Source organism: Taudactylus pleione, unplaced genomic scaffold (genome assembly GCF_031769625.1).
Source record: "Taudactylus pleione unplaced genomic scaffold, aTauple2 ptg000037l, whole genome shotgun sequence".
Lineage (NCBI taxonomy): Eukaryota > Metazoa > Chordata > Amphibia > Anura > Myobatrachidae > Taudactylus > Taudactylus pleione.
Window position 1 is genome coordinate 3,666,784 of NW_028284439.1, and position 20,916 is coordinate 3,687,699.

The 20,916-nt window shown below is 38.5% G+C and overlaps 1 protein-coding gene across 1 annotated transcript in view; it reads left to right on the forward strand.

Annotated features, from left to right (window-relative positions):
* Positions 1–20,916, forward strand: part of LOC148538697 (uncharacterized) — a 105,621-nt gene that overhangs the window by 65,091 nt on the left and 19,614 nt on the right. The window contains exon 2 of the mRNA XM_088452349.1: positions 17,886–18,063. Within this exon, the coding sequence (XP_088308475.1) occupies positions 17,886–18,063 (178 nt within the window). The remainder of the gene's footprint in view (positions 1–17,885; positions 18,064–20,916) is intronic.

Consider the following 20,916-nt stretch of genomic DNA (forward strand, 5'->3'; position numbering starts at 1 on the left):
ACATACTGTAACATCAAAGGGCTGCAAACAGCTTTTTCCTTGCTCTTATGTCTTACCCATTTTCCACTTTTGTACCAGAAAGTATATTCCATTATACACTAATTTGTCACACTTTATTGTATAAATTGACATCTGAGGGCTAAAGATTGAATCTTTATTCAACTGATCATCATTAAACCACTGCCTGCCTCAGGACACCTGCAGAATTTTGGATTATAGGTGGAATTACCCTTACATGGATATACATATTCAGGGCCTGATTCTGAGATACACGCAGGTCCAAATGTAGCCGTGTTTCAAATGTAGCCGCATTTAAATAGTTTCCGCAAACTGCGCATGTACCATAGTCAATATAAACATCTTTGCAATCTGCGGAAGGCATTCCTCATGTCAACTGGACGTTAACTGGGTTTATGCATGAACGAGAAGCTTGTAGCCATATTTTGGGCAGGGCCGTAACCAGGGGTGTACAAGTCATGCTTGTGGGTGGCACCATTGCTGCCCCATGGCACCTGTAGTTTGCAAGGTGTCTGGAATGGCAGCCAGTAATGCCACTGCAGAGTTGCCCTGTGCATCCTAGGGATGCTCCAGCTATGCATCCTGCAGCCTGTGGAGATAGCCAGAGAGTCCTAAGAATGCTCCAGGCAGCCCTCCACTTTCTAGAGATGGCGGCCCCATCCCTAAAGTGTGACATTATGACACCACCGATTTAGAGGACGGGGCTGACACACGGCACACTCCCACCAAGTCATGGTGCTAGTTGTGGTAGCACAGTCAAAGTTACATATTCGGAGGGTATGTAGTCTGGAAGCCGGCGGACGTAATCCCGCCAGCCGGCTTCCCGACTGCTTTATCCTGGCAAGGGTTAAATGACAGGCATCTAAATCTAGACGCCTGTCATTTTACCGATGCCTGGAGATAGACACTCGGCATCCCGATCGAAGTGATGCCGGGCACCGCTGCGGGCAGCCAAGGGGGGGAGGGTTAGGTTTAGGGCTCCCAGGGGGGACTTATGGTTAGGCACCCCCCCGGGAGGTTAGGGTTAGGCTAGGAGAAGGGAAGGTTAAGGTTAGGCACCCCTGGGGGGGGACTTAGGGTTAGGCACCCCCCCGGGAGACTTAGGTTTAGGCAGCGGGGAATGGGGGATTAGGGTTAGGCACTGGGGGAAGGTTAGGGTTAGACACCCCTAAGGAGGGTTAGGGTTAGGGGGGAGGTTAGGTTAGTTAATACTTACCTAGAGATGATCGAGATTTTCAGCCATGTTGGCCAGCCGCTGTCGGGATTTTAACTTGCGTCCGGTGGTAATTCATACCGATTCCATTCGGAGTTGTGTACAGTATATGCAGGGAAGACACCTATTTTAGTCATATCTCTTGCACCTACAGTAGCATGGGGATGAGGTGGAGCTAGCTAAAAGCTCGGGTCCAGGGAGGAGAGGTAGATTGTAACTGCCCACAGTGCCGACGGAGAACATGTGTGTTATGGGAGGGTGGGGATTGATTGCCAATCAATACCCACTCACCTTGGACTCATAACTGATCAGGTAATCAATCTGTTGATACACAGATCAACTATTGCAATATTATATTATAATGAATAACTTTTAAAACTGATAATGTACAGTAGCTCTAGGCAGCATTGTCCTTTATTAAATGTATTGGTCTTTTACAATTATTCCAACTTTTGTATGTACCAATATCATAAATGTAGGTTCTGCTTATTTTGTTTGTGGCAATGTTGCAACTTTTCTTTTCATATAAACCTTTGTATTATGCCAGCGTGTATCAGATGTTGACTCATTTTGTCCTTTTGAATTTACTATTATCTATTAAATGATCTTTTGAACAAGTAGTAATTACAGTTGGCATGGTATTCTTTTTAACAGGCTACCGTAGCATTATTCTTGCAAGCCAATGTGATTTATTAATTAAGCTTTGTTGATTTAATAATTTGATCACCCTTTTTAATAAGATTTTACAGGGGGACGGTTTTCATACAGACACCCTTAAATCGGTTATTATTTTTATTCCAAAGACACAAAAAAACCCTACCTGTTGTGCTAATTATTGACCAATCTAATTGATTAAGGTTGACCTTAAATTGTTCGCTAAAATACTGGCCAGTAGACTTAATTTATACCTCCAGCAGCTTATTGATATAGATCAGGTTGGCTTTGTGCCTTCTAGACCAGCTCTGGACAACACTCGGCGTACAGTTAATCTGATCACATACATTAATAGATTTAAAACACCTGCAGTATTGTTATCATTGGATGCAGAGAAAGCCTTTGATAGGTTGTCCTGGCCCTTTGTGTTTCAGGCGTTACAGGCATATGCTTTTTGTGGTGGTTTCCTGCAGGAAGTCCAAGCATTGTATATCAATCCGACTGCAATCATATCCACTAATGGGATCTCATTCCCGACATTCAAAATAAATAATTGAACCAGACAGGGCTGCCTCCTCTCTCCTATACTTTACACCTTAAGCAACGAACCCCTGGCGGCCAAGATACGGGAAAAAACCCGATATCAAAGGTATCTCTATTTCAAATAAGGAATATAAATGATCACTATTTGTGGACAACGTATTGCTGACCCTTTCCTCTCCCCTGACCTCACTTCCCAACTTGGAGGCTGAAGTAAGCTTGTATGGTACATATTTGGGGTATAAAATAAATGGATCAAAATCAGAGGCATTGGCATTTCACCTTTCCCCTTCCTAAATATTTGAAATTAATTTTGGTTACCTCTGGCGGCCAAAGTCTCTTACTTATCTTGGTATCCAGATAACAAAACTGTATGACCAGTTGTATGCAGCTAACTATATTCCTCTTTTGAAATCTATTAAAGCGGACTTGGCCAGATAGGCTCCCCTCTGTGTTTCCTGGACTGGATGTATCAATTCTATCAAAATGAATATTTTGCCCAGACTGCTTTATTTGTTTCAAATGATCCCAATCGCTATCCCTACTACGTTTCTATGCACCATTCAGTCACTATGTGGTACTTTTATATGGCAGGGTAAAATACCTCGTACACGCAGAAATTGTCTAGCTAAATCCTCTAATGGTGGTTAGGCCTCCCTGTCTTTGAACATTATTATTTTGCTGCCCAGCTCAGATACATTATGTCTTGGCATCTAAAACCTGGACATAAAAAAAGGGTGGATATTGAAAGCGATTTGTTTGGGGACCAGAGTGTGGGTTTTATCCCATGGCTCCCTCCACATCTGAGACCAGCCTTGATGCATATGGTTCCATGTGTTAAGGCCACTTTGAGTATTTGGTACAGAGTAAATAAATGTTTAGACTTAGCCTCATACCCATCTCCCTTGACACCCCTTTGGAGACACCCTCAGTTCCCTTTGGGTTGTGTGGGTCTTTACTCGCGCCCCTGGGTAGCAGTGGGTGTCACTGGAGTCTTACATGTTGTTGGGGATTTTGCCCCTCAAACATTTGAGGAACTGTGTGAAAAATATGGTGTGCAACCAAAATAACATATTGCATATTTACAGATAACTAGTTTTATCAAGTCCCTCAGTAAGTCACGTTCCTTCTGGTTGATTAGCTCCTTTGAACACCTCTGGTCATAAAGGTGCTAATTCAATTCTATATACAAATTTCCATTTGAACTAGACTGACCTGGGTAGGAATCAAGATGATGAGGAGATATCAAATATTTGTCAGTTGTCTCTAAGACATCCATTAACACTGCTTACCAAATTTATACCAGATGGTATATGGTCCCTGAAAACTAGCCCTTCACATCAGATCTTTGTTGGCATCAGTGTGGACATAAAGGCTCTACTTCCACATATGGTGGGACTGTCCGCTAATTTCAACATACTGGGAAGAAGTTTTGTCGCTGTTGGGCAATATCTTCAACTCTGCACCTATTAAGGATCCATTACATGTCTTGGTATGTAAACCATTTCCTGACACTTCTAAAACCTACAACAGACTATGTGGTCATGTATTTAACGCTGCTAAAATTTTGATTGCTATTAACTGGAAAAAAATGTTTTCACCCCCCATTCCTGCATTACTCAATAGAATCTGGTACACTGCTTCCATGGAATATATCACTGCCCTCCTACATGACAAAATGCCAAAATTTCATGAAGTATGGACCCCTTGGTATTCTTACTTTAATAGGACCCTTCCAGGTCTGGTTTGACCTTCATTTTTAACTTTTTGAACTATTTTTTATATATTGTTTTTTAATATTATTTTATTTTTTGACTCTGCTGCCTGATGTCCCCCCCTCCCCCCTTCATATCTGTTTTCTCTTATTTTATATACTTAATTGTATTTTCTATTTGTTATTGGTTTGTTTATGTTATATTTTTTTCAACACCAAAACCAAGAAAATAAGGTACGGTAGTTTTATGTCTTTAATTGCTTTGTTTTTCTATGGCTGTATATCAATTTTCCTTTTTTATTTACCTGTTATCTACCTTTAATAAATAAAGAGATTAACAAAAATAAACATTGATGTAGTTTGAACATGAACTTGTTTATTGCTTGTTATTCGCAGCATTATGAGAGTATATCTATACTGCTATATAATAACAATAAGAAATGAATGTCATCCCTCAATTCCAAAAGTGAACAAAAACAAATCTGACATATTCAATATAATGCTGCAGAGGTCTTGTATTTTACCATTGTCTATTCAATTTCTTTGACATTTCAAAATATACTTTTTTTTGCTAAAAATATATATTTAGGCTAGAGCTAAATGAAAGGATTTTAGATATGATTATATCATTTCAATTCAACTTGCAATGGCTGAAAAAAATATTATAAATGATCGCTGTTATATTTCGGTAGGGTGATTTGCATGCCATTAAAGAAAATCTTGCTTTTATTGCAACAAATTGCAAAGATAACACATACCATCCTGGCTTATCAATCAAATGGATGAGAGAAAAATACCAAATGTAATGATAATGCTTTTAGAAACTAGCATCTAGCTGTCAACTTATAGATTTATCCAAACTAAATTGATTGTGAATGCATGTGATAGCCTGAGGGAATTCAACAAGGAGGTCATGTGATATTACAACTACGTATTTATGTTATGTCTGCTAAGATAAACATATAAAATAAAGATAAGTCTAAAAATTCACAGCTAGTCTGTCATAACTAGCTATAAAATATTCTCATTGTGTTTTCTGTTTTCATTGGATGTAGGCGATATAAAGACTTTTGATCGGTCTTATACATAACTTGGAAAAATGAACCCCCACAGTGTATTTTGATGTGTTTATTTGTACCCTATTATCTGATGGGTCACCAAGAGATCTGTCAGGTAGTAAGGGGGTGCATGGCCAAATATGAGACGGCATGGGCATGACACATTGTGAATAATGGGGACCTCTACAACAGGGGATGTAGTCAATAGACTGGTGGACTAAATGCTGCCAGGCTATATCCTGACTGTGGAAACCAGACATGGGACTTTGACGCCTATCTTAATACCGACATCTAAATGCAGAAGGATGCTGGAACGAACGAGGTAAGTCCGGGTATCCTTAGCAGTTAGCCGCGAGGGGGAGGGTTAGGTTTAGGCACCCCCAGGGGGACTTAGGGTTAAGCACCCCCAATGAGGGTTAGAGTTAGGCTAGGGGAAGGGGTGATTAGGGTTAGGCACCACTGGGGAGAGGCTATGGATAGGCGCCCCCCGGGAGGGTTAGGTTTAGGGTGCAGGGAGGGGGGTTAGGTTTAGGCATCCCCAGGGTGACTTAGGGTTAGGCACCACCTTGGGAGTTTTAGGGTTAGGCACCTCCAAGGGAGGTTTAAGGTTAGGGGGGAGAAGGGTAGGGTTAGGTGACTTACCAGCGCTATTGGAATTATCCTTCTGTCAGGCTTCCACTGTCGGTATTTCACCCAACAGCTATTAAGTTGCTGGCATTTCTTACCTAACCCCTGCAGAAAATGTACACCATTGAAGGGCAAGTGGGCATGCCATACTGGCAGGGAAGGGGGGGACAGGTACTTTATACCCCCACCATCGACTGCCCTAATAATCTATTAACACATAAATAGGTGCAATCACACATTCAAATGTTTGTTTCTTCCTTTGCACTTACTTTAATAGGATCTTGCACTAAAGAAATATGTAAAAATTTAATTGTAGAGTCTATTCTACTATCCCCTTATGTCAATCCCCTTAAATAAATTTAAATTTTCCAATTTGTGTAGTAAGATACTTTAATTTTCAGTCTCATTTATGTTTTTAATGCATGTGGATTTTCAGTAATTATAATGTTTATTACATAGGTTTATTGTACCAGTTGGAAAGCATTTTTTCTGATTAACAGTAAAGAGAAAAGCAAAAGAAAGAGCAATTTTGCAACTGGACATGCCATTGTGCAGTGCAAGGGTTTTATTTTTATGGTGCAGCTTTATTATTTATTACCAGTGGCATATCTATAATGGGTGTACTGTGCACATTTTCCCCTTGGTACAGCACACCCTGCACCCATATATGATACAGTACTCACCTTTCCAGAGTCTTGCATCAGTGCTGCAGAAATCACTGGGAAAATGGTGCAATGGCCATTTTATCAGAGATTTGTGCAGCACAGTAGGGAAGTCACCGGAAATGCGGTCAGGATGTCGACCATAACATAACCCTAATTGAAGCCTAACCCTTAAATCATGTGTCAACATTCTGGCTTTGTTGACATTGTGATTGTCTACATGTTGCATGTTACCCAACTGAACATGTTAATATCCTAAATGTTGACATTCATACCATGTCAACAGTATGGTGTCAACATTCTGATTGTAAACATTCACAATGTTGACATTTTGACTATGTTGACATTATGTCAGTGGCGACATTGTGAATCTTGACATTCTAAACATGTACCTCTCAAGTCTAAATCTCTCTGCACATGTTAAATTGGAGATGGCCATCAAATGGTTCACTATTGATGGTCTCTATCAATAGCGTAATTTCTACTTTACCTTGATGGCAGAAAATCATTGGTGGAAAACCAAAAATTGTTTGAAACATTGATAAGCATCATTACTGTGAGGAATGTGAATGCGGCGGGCCAGTCAGAGAAGTAGGGTAGAGCTAAGCAGTGAAAAACAGGGGGTAGGACGCACACCAAACAAACCATTACCGCTCCATCATCGATCTGCCATTAATGGCAAAAGCATTGACTATCAGTGCAAAGCAATGTTGGCTGCTAACCATCAATGGTCGATGCCCATTGTTATTTTAAATCTGCCCTGTCTGCAATGCAACATGGTTTTGCCAAGGTACCCACAATAAAGTATTTATTTTTGCACGTGTGTGTAATGAAATGTACACAATTACCTCTATGATGTATTGCTTAAAGAACACTCCAGCTAATGTCATTTGAAGATGCTACATTTTTTACCCTACATAGATTATACCATCTTGGCATTCAGAGATACACAGTACCTATAAATTAAGTACATGATGTCAGTAGAACCACAGTTTTCAACTTTCATGTGCTATGTTTTATTTGTCAGTATAGTAAAGCTTAACCTGTTCAAAGAAAGATCAGCACTAGGTGCACGATTGTATGAATAGAACATGGTACTAGTAAGTTAACTTAGACTAATTATTTCTTCTACTAAATATGCTAAATATCCTACAATAGGGGCTACTTGTGGTCTTTACCATTAAGCTGGCAATAACATTCTAATAATACACAGCAGTCAATACATTCCATCTCAAAGTTTGAATTAAATTCATGAGTAATAGCTATCATTCACCGGCCAAAACATGTAAAGACATCTCTCCAACAAGTACTGTGGACAGACTGGTAAAGTAGGGGTTGGGTTTAATTATAAAAAACTAAATAGGACTTTCCAGTGGACATTAGAAGAAAGTTTCCCTGGAAAAACAAAATATATATTGGCTGTGACAGTATAGAGCAAAATTGTACTCAACACATGGCTTTGCTTTCACTGTCTCAACTGCGTGTGAGGAGGTGGACAGTTATTGGGATAGTTGCCATTAAGAGGATGTCAGAACCTCTACCGACCATTCAGTATCTGTCATTTACCCATAATTTACTTCTCTATTTGCTTCTACAGGAGTAGATTGTTGTAGTAAATAAAAGCACAGAATGCTATTTGCTCACGTGCAAGACAAACTAAGTGTCATCAGGATATTGCCCACAATACAATAGCTCTGTAATGTTCAGAACGCATTCTGCTTTGCATTCTAATAACTATAGTGTAACAGATGTAATGATACAACACACTGTTCGCATTCATCCTTGCTACTTTTACAGGGTGTTATCCATTGTTGATTCATTGTTGTAAGTTTCAGATTTTTACTTTTTTATAGTATAAGTTGCAGCACTTTCCAGTTACAATTCCACCGGCAGCACAAAACATACATTCAGACACTCATTATTTACATATTTTAATAGACTCAAAGTACGCCAAGATACAGATTTCCGGAAAGGTCCATAGTTTCAGATCTAGAATGGCTGATTACACACACTTGCTATTATATTTTGTATACTTATGTATATTAATAACATTGTGAATATTGTAGACATTTAAACAGGATTGGTGCTAAATGATTTACATATATTTATGTTATGCAGATGGAATGCAGTAAAGGTTGGAATCACTGAGTGCTACAGCAATACTGTGAGTATAGAGAGACACAAAGTAGCATAAGAGTCAAAAATGTTAACCTGGGTATGCTTATAACCCATTTAGAAAATACTGTACATTTATAAAGTAGCTATAGTATAGTAAACTGTCAAATTTGCATTACAGATAATAACAGTTATTATTTTTTCTTCCAAATGAAATTAAGTACACAAAACCAATACACACATGATAAAATAATGTCACGTCTTGTCATTAACATTAGCAGGGTTAATTTGTCTACTTATTTTACATCTTCAAATACTAGGAAATGTGAGAAAAACAACATAATGTAACTTTGTGCATTAGCCATGGTTCCATTTACTTTAATATGGATTCTGGGTTATGTCTTAGGGTAAGTGACCTATTCTTAATTGGCTTGCTCTCTCTAATGCTGTGTAAGAAACTTCTTTTCTAGATGTGGAATGGATTCTTCACAAGTGGGAAAACCAGATGGAGGGAGGAACAGAGATAGCAGGAGACATTAAGCCTGAAAGGTTTTATTAGCAGGATACCACTTTTAATCTTTGAGGTGCTTTTTGGGATTCATATTGTCTCTATTACTTAACTGATGTATCCACAAGAAGTTGCACTATATCTCAATAGGGGTTTTCCTCCTTAATTAAAAAGGATTTTTGCATCCTGTGGTGTTTTCTCACCAGCTGAGTGTTACAAAAAGATGATTGTGTTTGTATAGACATGGACATATTTGCATATCACAAGAACTTTCATAAACTAGTTTTAGGACTCTTGGGCAACTTTTTCTATCTATTAAAATCAATATATTTGTTGTATTTTAATTTGCCATACATATTATTTTTCATGCTGCAACTGAGTTGTAATGGAATATATTATGGGATAGTTATGGACACTTCAAAATGTTAAAATACATAAAAATGCCACCTGATTATATTATTGACACTATATCATGTATTGTGAGCATAATTTGCTTTATGAGGTGCGTCTCTCCTAAGAAACAAACTAGACTTTGAGTTACTGAGAATAAGAATGATTATGTAATGCATCTATGCTATATATAGAAATACAGATATAAATTAGAATACAAAAATCACTTTGACATTATAAAATTTCACATTGACGGAAATTGAATCACAACTTTCCATTTATACTTATATCTTAATTTATATCTACTATTTAAGTGAAATATAAAAACTTTGAGTTTATGTACATCAACTGGGTTAGGAGATAGTGACACAACATGAATAATGCAATCAAGTTAGACATGCAGTGGTAATAAGTGCTTGCCTGCAAGATCAGGAGAGTAATTTATTCAAACTTCAAAAAGCAAAATAAGATTGTAGACAGTTGACTCATAGAAGTCACCAATAATGCATGCCATCTACTATGACGGATTTTGAAAGATTTGCAATTCTGATTTTTAGATTTATTGTACGAAGGCTCAGTGAGATGTGATTAATGTACTGTATGTATAACACTTCCAGAAGTGGCTGTATGAATCCCTCTTTCTAGCTCAGGACATAAACGCTTCTTGTAGCTCAGGACATCTACGCTTTAGTATATTTGTCAATACAATAAAAATGCCTTTCACATAAAAAGTGGGGGGTGTTGGTACCTACCAGGAGACCATCCCTTAACTCAAAGCTAGAGCTGTCCAAAACTGATTTTTTTCTATGCTGCAGAATTATCTATAGAAGTTTTTCCATAGAGCTCTATTGGGAGTTACAGTATGGATGTCTTTGCTCATTTTCAAATCTATCACAATTTCCTAATGGGGATCCTGAGGTGATGAGGTTTTACAGTCTAAAGTAGTTGATGTATTTGTCTGCTGTTTCCTCAAGGGTAAACTGCGTTTTGGCCATTGATCTTCTGTACTTTAAGATGAATTGATAAAAACACTCTGCTCCTCAAGTAAATCCTGTAGCTTTGCATAGGATGGCAGTCCTACTAGTTGTGGCTATCAGGATGCATTAAAAAAAATATTTGACTGAAGTTTGTGTAGGGTAACAAAAATAGTTTTTTAACCTTAGTTTTCACTACAAACACGACATTCTAATATACTGTACCATTGAAAAGATTTTATATGATTTTCAAGAATAATTTTAAATTTTTAGAAGATTTATTTTTTTAATCTACTGGTCGCTTTTAGAAAAGAAATGCTGTTCTGCCTATTCAGAAACCTTTGTGTTTATCAATACGATAACAAGGAAATACATTTCTACAGATGGCAGATAATACTGCATACATTAGGTTTATATTATTATGTGCACATATTAGGAGGGGGGGCCGTGTGCAGTATCCATCTGGGCCCACTACTATCTAGCTGGCATTGCAAAGGTGTAGACTCTGCTGCTGTGCCATAGTCTACTACGCATGTGCAGGTCTCCAGGACAATGGCTATCGCACCATTTTCCCTGTGATTTGTGCAGCACTGCCACTGTAGGACTCTGGAGAGGTAAGTATTAAAGAAAATGAGTGCATCTTATATGGTGCATGCCCCCTGGACCCAGGGGTCCGAGGCCACCGCACACTCTGCACCCATTATAAATGTGTACTCTTTTGCATTTTGTCCAGGTGCCTTATTCTTTAATCACTGCTTCTGTATGTGTAATAATCTTTTAATTTTATTTCGGTGTCTTAAAACTGTGTAATTTGATGTCGGGACAAGTATATAGAGCCAATTTGTTTCTCAATTGCTGCCTTCATTTATGCCAGGCATACATGCTGTATTACTGCAGCTGGTATGAGTTTCATGTCCCCATATTGCAGCCTGTATAGTGTGAAAATGACCACAATAGTCAATAAAAATCCAAATGCATGTATTATTCAGGTACTTTGGTAAGTGCGGCAAGAATACAGTGTAACTATAACCCCTGTGCAGTCTAAGAGGAGGATTTGTAAGAGATGGGTTTGGTTTAGGTGTTCATACATATTTTATTATCTACTGTAATTAACAGATTATTATTATTATTACTATTATTATAATTATTATTATTAGATTAGATTGCTCGTACTCCTTGAATTGAAAAGCAAGGCAAAATATAATTTTAATACGGTGGATATTTGGTTGCAACAGCAGAATATGTGTATACAAATAGACCCAGGATTGCTACAACTACATTCCCTCAAGCTGATCAATACTGGGTTGTAATTACAAAGAGTTAGATTAAGAAGGAAAACATGTGCATATTGTACAGTATACATGATCAAACAAGAGCCACACACAATCATATATAAATTATTGACTATACAATAATTACCATATCAGGAACTCATATCAGTGTTTAATCCCTATAATTAGCTATTATAGCAAGAATACTTTATTGCAGAAAGGAAATTTTACAGATATATCACTAAATATGTAATATACAGTAGCCTGAGTCCTAGTCATCTAGGCTCAACAAACTGAATATAATTTTAACAATAATTTTGAAACCTGTAGGGCTGAATGTAATAGACTGCGAGCCAGCACCGCTGTGGGAATACATGCAAGTATCCCCGTGGGGGAGATGTATGAATCGTTGAAGCGGCATCAGCCCACATTATGTGTGCTGATACCACTTCTCCCCGATGTATGATAGGGGGGTTTGGTGGTAATTGACAGGAGCGCTATGCGCCCCTGTCATTATCGGCGCTGCTATCTACAAGATAGCAGCACTGATAACCTGGAAAATGTATGAACGGTCAGTTCGCCTGACCATTCCGCCCACTGCAGCTGTCGCTATTGACAGCTACAGCCTGGCGATGCCCTATACCCACAGCAGGGACATTTGCTGTCCCTGCTATGGTGGATGCCGGCTCCAGGGCTGCATGCAGGATTTTGCAAAACTTGCGAGATCCTGCACATGCTCAGTGGAGCCAGCCGGGACTAAGACACAGCGCATCAGCACTAGGCTGATGCACTGTTGTCTCTAGCAGGGATCACCGGACGGGGTGGTTATAACTAACCTGCTCCAGCCTATGAGATGTCTATACAACTCATAGTTAGTGCTTCTTGCTTTGCCTCATTAAGTGCCGCTATAATACATTTCCCCCCATATTTTTAAAGCAGCATCAATGTTAAAGGCTAGACCAAGCCTTTATCATGCTTGCTGCTTTAAAATACGGGCATACTCGTATGTATTCCCATAGCGGCGCTGGCTCACAGTCTATTAAATTTAGCCACCCCCGTGTCTTTTAGTGTTATATAAATAAAAGTTATATTTTGCTCATTTTTTCATCTTTGAGTAAGTGAAAGCGTGCCCCAACAATAGGTTTTTCATTCTGCCCTTGGCAAATTCAGTTTTGACTTACTGTAATTTAACAATACTGATTCAGTATTGACTGATCCAACAAACCTTTTGGAATTAAATAAATGGGCATGGAGCTAGGAAGAGGAATCACAAGAAGTAAAACTGGATGCATTTCTGCACCTTTTCTGGGACATTGTACAGCACCAATCATTTTATATTTTTGTTGTTTATGGGGTATTTATTAAGCAGAATTAAGAGACAAAGGCCCTGATTCAGAGCCGGACGCTCTGACAGAGCGCTCGTTCTGAATCAGGGCCGTCCTTCTGAATTTTTAGAGCGGCCTCCCACAGCTAAAGCGAGCAGCCAAGAAGATGGTCGTGATGGTCAAGACCATCGTGACCATCGGGCTTGCAACGAGACCCTTGTTGTAGGGTCTCATTGCCACAAGCCCTGGAGTGCTTTTGGTTCTATCAGACCCGAAAGCACTCCCACTGACATCACTTGTGATGTCAGTGGGGCCACACCCCCGGCACACCCACCAAAGGGGCATGGTGTCACTCACCATCAACAGCATGCCCCCTTTGTAGCAAGACCCATAGTGACAGCTTGCCCATCACTATCCGGGTCTCACGCATGCGCACGATGGAGCTGCCTCTGTCGTGCGCATGCACACTGGGCCAACATCAACCCACTTGCGAGCGCTCTGAATTAGGCACAGAGTGAACAGTGATAAGAAAGTGATAAGGTGCCAGCCAATCTGCTCCCAACTGTCATCTCACAGGCTGTGTTTGAAAAATGACAGTTGGGAGCTGATTGGCTGTCACCTTATCACTTTCTTATCTCTTTCCACTCTGTCTCCTAAAACTACTTAGTAACTAGACCCCTTATTCTGTTAATTTTTAGAAATTTTACTATCACCTGTATGCAAAGTGCTCTTTTACAGGTTGCACCATAGGGAAAATTATTTTTTTTTCCTGTTCTGATATGCACATATACTGTATCCTTATGTGTGTTTAGTATATGTACAATGTATCTAATTGCTTATGGTTATTCACACTGCTATAGTGTGTTTTTCACTTCAAAATTGTTATTACTGTCACTGAAAACCTTTATAGATAGATAGATTGAAAATATAATTGCATGGTATTATCTGTGGATACAGCTGTGTTACTGCATGTAGGAAATATTTATGTCACAACTTACAGTCTGGATGGTGATTGGTTCCCTTTCAACTTCTCGCAGAGTCCTCCAGATCATGGCCCCCACTGTCTGGGATGGGCAGCGGCAGCTACTCTAGCATTCTATGCAGAGGCACGCCATAATTGAGTGCCGCCTTTTTTAATTCATTACCTCTGGTGGCCAGCCAATCCCAGCTCAATATTTTGGATCACCTTAGTGCCTCTGACCCATCATATTACAAAATTAATTGGGCGGTCTATTTGATCCACTCCAGAACACTTCCTGGTTGTTTGATCTTCATCACTCCCTCAGTGGTTTGTTTTTATTGGTTAATGTTGGTTCTGCTATATTCAGTTGTTCCTCCCATTCTTCTGAGAAGTTTCCAGACTTACTACATTACACACTGCATCTGCAGTTGTTCTCCAACTTGTTGCATTACACTGCCCCTGCAGTAACCCTCCAACTTGCTACAGTATACACTGCCCCGGCAGTTTCTCTTCAACTTGCTGCATTATATGTCATCCTACAAAGTTTCTATGAATTCCATACAACCCTACCAGTACCTCTTATCCACAGTGCCAGAACTTCATACCATTTTAACAAGTGCTCCTGTTTTACAGTTCAAGTGCTTAATCATCTTCTGGATTACTCTCAGGTGACCATTTGCTAGTATCCTGCTCAAGGTGTAATAGTGGATATTTTTTGTGTTATTCTCTGGTGCCAGAGAGTGAACCCCTAGAGGAGGTTTAATGCTTGCCCAAAGGATCTAAGTATTTTGGAGGAAGAGATTGATTATAAAAATATGGTAATTCCCTTCTCAGATCTCCATGATTTCAGAGAAAGAGAAAAAAGAATAGAGATGAATTTAATTAAGTCTGAAAATGAACTTATTAGTTTTTATTGTAATAAGTTCTTAAGGGATAAAAAGGAATCATTAGAGGAGTTTCTCCCTCAAGAAAATAAAAGAACAACCGTTAGAAGATTCTCCCTGGAGATTTTAAATAAACAGACATATAATACCCATAAGAGAGTTCCCAGATGGGAAGAAAACAAAACTAATGTGAGGTACCATCCATCCTACAGTAATAGGGAAGATGATACTCCATATGATTCCAGATGGAATCAACAAAAACATAAAAATGTCAGATGAAGTCTAACACCTGATTGGAGGCATATTAAATACAATAATAACCATGGGAATTCCAGATTTAATTCTCATTTCAGACCTTATGAAATTAATAACTCACCCATTAGACAATTTAATAGATTCTCTGGTTTACAAATGGAGGCTCCATCAACACATTTTCTACAGGTAGGAAGGGACACCCATCGATGGAAACGTTAAAACCATATAGAGGAAAAAGGGGTGGTAAAAAAGGAAAGAGAGAGAGAAATAAGATTATGAAAAAACAAAGCGGAAACTTAAAATGAATGAAAAATTAAAGGATACCATCCCAGATAAGGAGGGTGAAACATCCCGTAATGAAATTTCAGAACAGGTTAAAGTACACATTTGCTATTTAAATGAAGAGAGATCACTTCTAGAAACGTTCTTAAATACACTCCTTCTACTAAAATAAATCAATTCAATATTTATATTGATATTGAAAAATTTATAAGGAAGCTAACTTTAAAACAATTATTTAAGTTAAAGTCCAAAAATAATGAAGCAACAATATCTGAGACTTGCACTCCTTTTAAACCGAAGTCAACATTTTTATCTTCACATTTGGAAGGCTGTTTTATAGAGTCCTTTGCAGCTCTAGTAAGAGAAGATTTAGAACATTTAAATGGAGATAAAATTAAACATAACCTCACTTTTAAAGAAAGAAGAGCTCTGAAAAATGTTATCTCTAATAAAGATTTGGTTATAAAGCCAGCGGATAAGAGGGGGGGTCGTACTTATGAACAAAACATAATATGAAGGAGAAGTTTATAAACAGTTGGGAGATTAACAAACATATAGGAAGTTATGGGAGGATCCTACCAAAAAAATCACAATACAGTTAAAAGAGATGGTTGAAAAATACTAAACAAAAGCTATTTTAACTGATGCTGAAAGTAAGTTCTTAATTATTGATAGTCCCATAATTCCAACTATTTACATTCTCCCTAAAGTCCATAAAGACCCCCTTCACCCACCTGGTAGGCCCATTATCTCAGGTGTGGATTCTCTGACATCAAATGTATCCCAGTTTATAGATTTTTACTGGCAACCATTGGTTTTAACAAATCCATCACATTTAAAAGACACCAGAAATGTTTTAAACTTTTTAAAAACTATTGAATGGCATGAAGATTATTTTTTCATTACTGCTGATGTCAGTTCCCTCTACACAATTATAGAGCACCAACAAGGGACTGATGCAGCAAACAATAGATTAAATGGATCTACATTGGCACATGAATTACAAGAATTTTTATTGGAAGGTATCAATTTTATCCACTTTAACAACTATTTTATTTTTAAGGAAGAATTTTTTATCCAGAAACGAGGCACTGCCATGGGCACTAGGTTCGCACCCAGTTATCCAAATATTTTTATGGGTGTTTGGGAAGATGATTTTATTTGGAATATTAATCCCCGCCATGCAAACCTAGTGTCCTAGCGATGTTATATTGATGATATTCTATTTATTTGGAAAGGAGATAGAGGTGAATTAGACCCATTTTGATCTTTCTTGAACACTAATGACAAGAACATCATCCTAACATTTGACATCAGCCTGGAGTGTGTACACTTTCTAGACATGGATATGTATATTGAGGACAATCTTGTTAAGACCAAAAATTACCTCAAACCTACAGACTCTAGGTCATACATTGATCAAAAAAGCTGTCACCACCATCATTTGTTAGAATCCATTCATTTAGGCCAATTTAAAAGTCTAAATGGAAATTGTACAGATAACAATATGGTCCTTTTTCAAGCCATATAAATGGAACAACAATTCAATAAGAGTGTCAAAATCATTAGGTGAAGTAACTAACTTGATAGGAACACTTTACTAACTGGTCCAGTCATAAGGAAATATGACCAATGATGAACTAATATGAGCAATATGACCAATGATGAATGGTTTAAATGGGCCTTCATGACTGGTTACACATCCCAACATGGTCATGGGAAGAACATTTAAAAAACCATTGGAAATTATTGCAAAAGGACCTTGTTATAGTGGAAGAACTACCATTAGCTCCTGTATGCATTTTTAGGAAGGCACCGAACCTGAAAAATAAGTTAGTGCAAAGTTTTCATCCACTGTCACTTAAAACATCAATAGCCACATCTATTGGTTTCTATAGATGTGGGTCATGCATAGGATGTAAAAATATTGCCAACACTTTTGGAAATAAAAAAACAGAATTTTTTATTAACAATTCCAAGTGTAATATTAGAGATTTTATTACCTGTCATTCAACTAATGTGGTGTATGGGATAGAGTGTTCATGCAACAAATTTTATATGGTGATGACCAGTAAGAAAGTAAGAATTAGTCAAGTAAGAATTGCGGAACATTTCCGCAATATCTGTAAGGGATTGGAGACTCATGCTCTATCCTTGCATTTTAAGGAAATCCTTCAATGTGATGTAAAATATATTATAAATTGTTATGGCCTTAAAAGAATAATAACCAATGGTAGAGGTTGTGATATTAATAAAAACTTTAAATGCAAATGATACACACCTATGAAACGTTAATACTCACCGGTTTAAATAAGGATTTTGAATTGAAATGGTTCCTTTAATCATTGTAATTTACAGCTATGATATTTGTTATGATATGATTTATTTAGGATGTCTAATGTATTTTATATCTATTTATATTTCTGTTTTTAAGTCAAAACTTCAAGAATATGGCTGTTAGTAATTTGTTTACACAATCCAAGAAAAATGCCTTTATATTGAGAGACAGGAATGGAAATGCCAGTATCCCCTCTAGAATCGATCCTTGGAATTTAAGACCTGGAAGATCACCAGGAGAAATTATGTATATTGAGGCATTGGAACGCAAACATGTGAGTTCCGGAAGTTAGGTCCGGAAGTTCTTCATAGGAAATGACTTGTATTGATCTGCCAGTGGAATGCAAACATGTGACTTCTGGTCTTTCCGGCTGGAGGATGGATGCATTTGGATGGTAACTTTCAGGATAAGTCTACACACCTGTGATGGCTGCATTAAAGATTGTGGACCGAACCATACGGAGGGGATCTCAAAGGACATATATGGACATTTAGTAGATGTAGAAATTCCATGTCTAGTAATAGGTTTTCCCGAAAGGGAGTGTTCTTTGTTTTTGGGGGTATAAATATAGGGTTTTGTATGTCTCTCCCTCATGCCTTGAGGAATATACCCTGGTATCAAAACGCGTTGGAAGGGAAGGCCACAAGAACTTTTGGAGCTCACCTGGGTTGGGGGACATGGATCTCTGGGGATGCATAGTTCTCACTTATCTCTGCCTTTTTGTCTACCTCTATTATATGAAGACTATGTCATCTGGTAAGCCTCCATCTGTTATTGCCTGTTTTGAAAAGCTCATTGTCTATATTAATAAAACAGTATTATACTATCAAGAGTTTTATCTCCTCCTTCATATATTATGGGATTGTACCATCTACTGAAGAACATCCACCATTATAGATGTCTTACAGGATGGTATCCTCTCCTATTAAAAGTGGAATTGTCTACTCTATATAGTAGACCTCTATTTCTGGTACGGATACATCTTTTATTTTCTGTAGATTATTCTAAGGTTAAAGGTTTTATGCTATAGTATTTTCCTTTTTTCTGAGTGGTACAGAGACAACTATATGGGAAGAAATTTCAGTCACTTCGATGGTTGGAAGTCATCAATTCACAACACAGTAGTGCCTTGACGGACCTGGTGGTGAACTTTTTTTCTTTCATTACCTACAGAATGTTGTTTCTATTCTCAGTATACTTATCCCTCCAGCATCATTCAGCTACTCTTTGCATCGTAACACATACCTAGGGCAATTCAGTTTCCCCTGGAGGTGATACTGCCCACTTTTATAATCACTGTATTAATTCATGCTCTGCACATTCACATTTTGCATTTTAGTAGATTACCCAAAGAGTCATTACCAAACATTACTACTCATTACATAAATTGTTCCTCCTGCTTGTATTTTGAAGGGGGCACCTTATATTTAATGATGTATAGAGCTTCCTATAAAGAACTTCAGGCTGTGTGGGTCTAATTTTTGTGCAAGACAAAAGAGTGCTGTTGATCTTTATTTAACATTAAAGAACAGTCCCTCCATTATATTGATAGAGGGAGCACATTATATAAAGTAATACAAGTAAAGGGTAATAAAATATTATAACAAAAAAAGGTAAAAATAAAACTCTTTTACTACAAAAAGTTAAAGTACAGCTTCTATCTCACTATTATGAGAGGAGAAACAATTGGCCACCTTTAATTTAATTAATTTGTTTCCTATGTTTGCAGCTTCAGAATAGGGACATTTCTGTAGATACCCCATATAATTATTATAATGTAGTTATTGTTGACTAAACAACGAATATCCCATCTGGCCAACCATGATTACCAACCTCCTACATATAGTTGTTGGAGATGAATGTGCTCCTGTGCTGTTTCCTCCCTTATAGTGAAGTGCTGGTAGGATGACTTCACTAGTGTTCATGTGCAAACTCTGGGTCTGATTCAGAGCCGGACGCTCTTTCAGAGCGCTCGCTCTGAATCAGTGCCTGCCTATTGTATTTTTAGAGCGGACTCCTGGCTGCTCGAATAGCTGTAGGTGAAGGCCAGGATGATGGTCACGATGGTCAAAACCATCTTGACCATCGGACTTGCGATGAGACCCTTGTGGTAGGGTCTTGTTGCCGCAAGTCCCAGTGGACTTCTTGCTCTTACAGAGCAAGAAGTCCACCCACTGACATCACTTGTGATGTCAGTGGGGCCAGCCCTAGATGGGCAGCTATGCCCCCAGCACGCTCACCAAAGGGGGCGTGCTGTCACTCAACATCGACAGCACCCCCCCTTTGTAGCGAGACTCGGAGCGACGGCTTGCCCATCACTATCCGGGTCTCGCGCATGATGGAACCGCCAACATCGACCCGCTTGTGGGCGCTCCGCACTCGTGAGCAGGCCCTCTGTTCACACTGTGTAGAATGCCACCATACTGAACGGACATGCAGTACTTAGTTTGTAACTTGAGATTCATTGTTACCACTGCCACAGTGACAGTATTACCTGTTTACCACTGTTAACTCTGTGCCTACTGCTACTACTGCTGTCACTGCTGTTAACACTGCATACACCACTATTACCAAATAAACCATCCAGACAAGTTAAGGACATATATTTGGACTAACATCCATTTAACATTCTGTTGCTACCTATTGCAACCAAACAGGTTCTTCCAATCAGTTTTACCAATAAGTATGGACCTAGAACTACAAGTGTGAATAATACAGCAAAGTCCTTTTTTTGTATACAGACAGAAATACACAGTGCAGTAGCCAGGATGAGCTTTGCAAAAATGAGAGGCTCTCAGAATTACACCATGTGGAAATTTGCCATGGAGTTGCAGTTAAAGTGAGAAACATTGTAGAAAATCACAGCACATGTATTCCATAATTCACAGGAAAATGTCAGCACATGATATGTGGATAGCCCTGCAGGAAGTGTATGAAGATAAAGGTCTGATGGGGAGGATAAACCTGAGGTTTACACTGTATGGCACCAAATTGAGTGCATGCAGAGACATGAACGAGTACTTTGACAAGATGTTGCCCATATCTCAGCAATTGACATCTGTAGGAGTCTAGGTGGATGACAAGGAGGTAGCATTGGTGATGCTGCAAATTCTGACACCTGAATCTG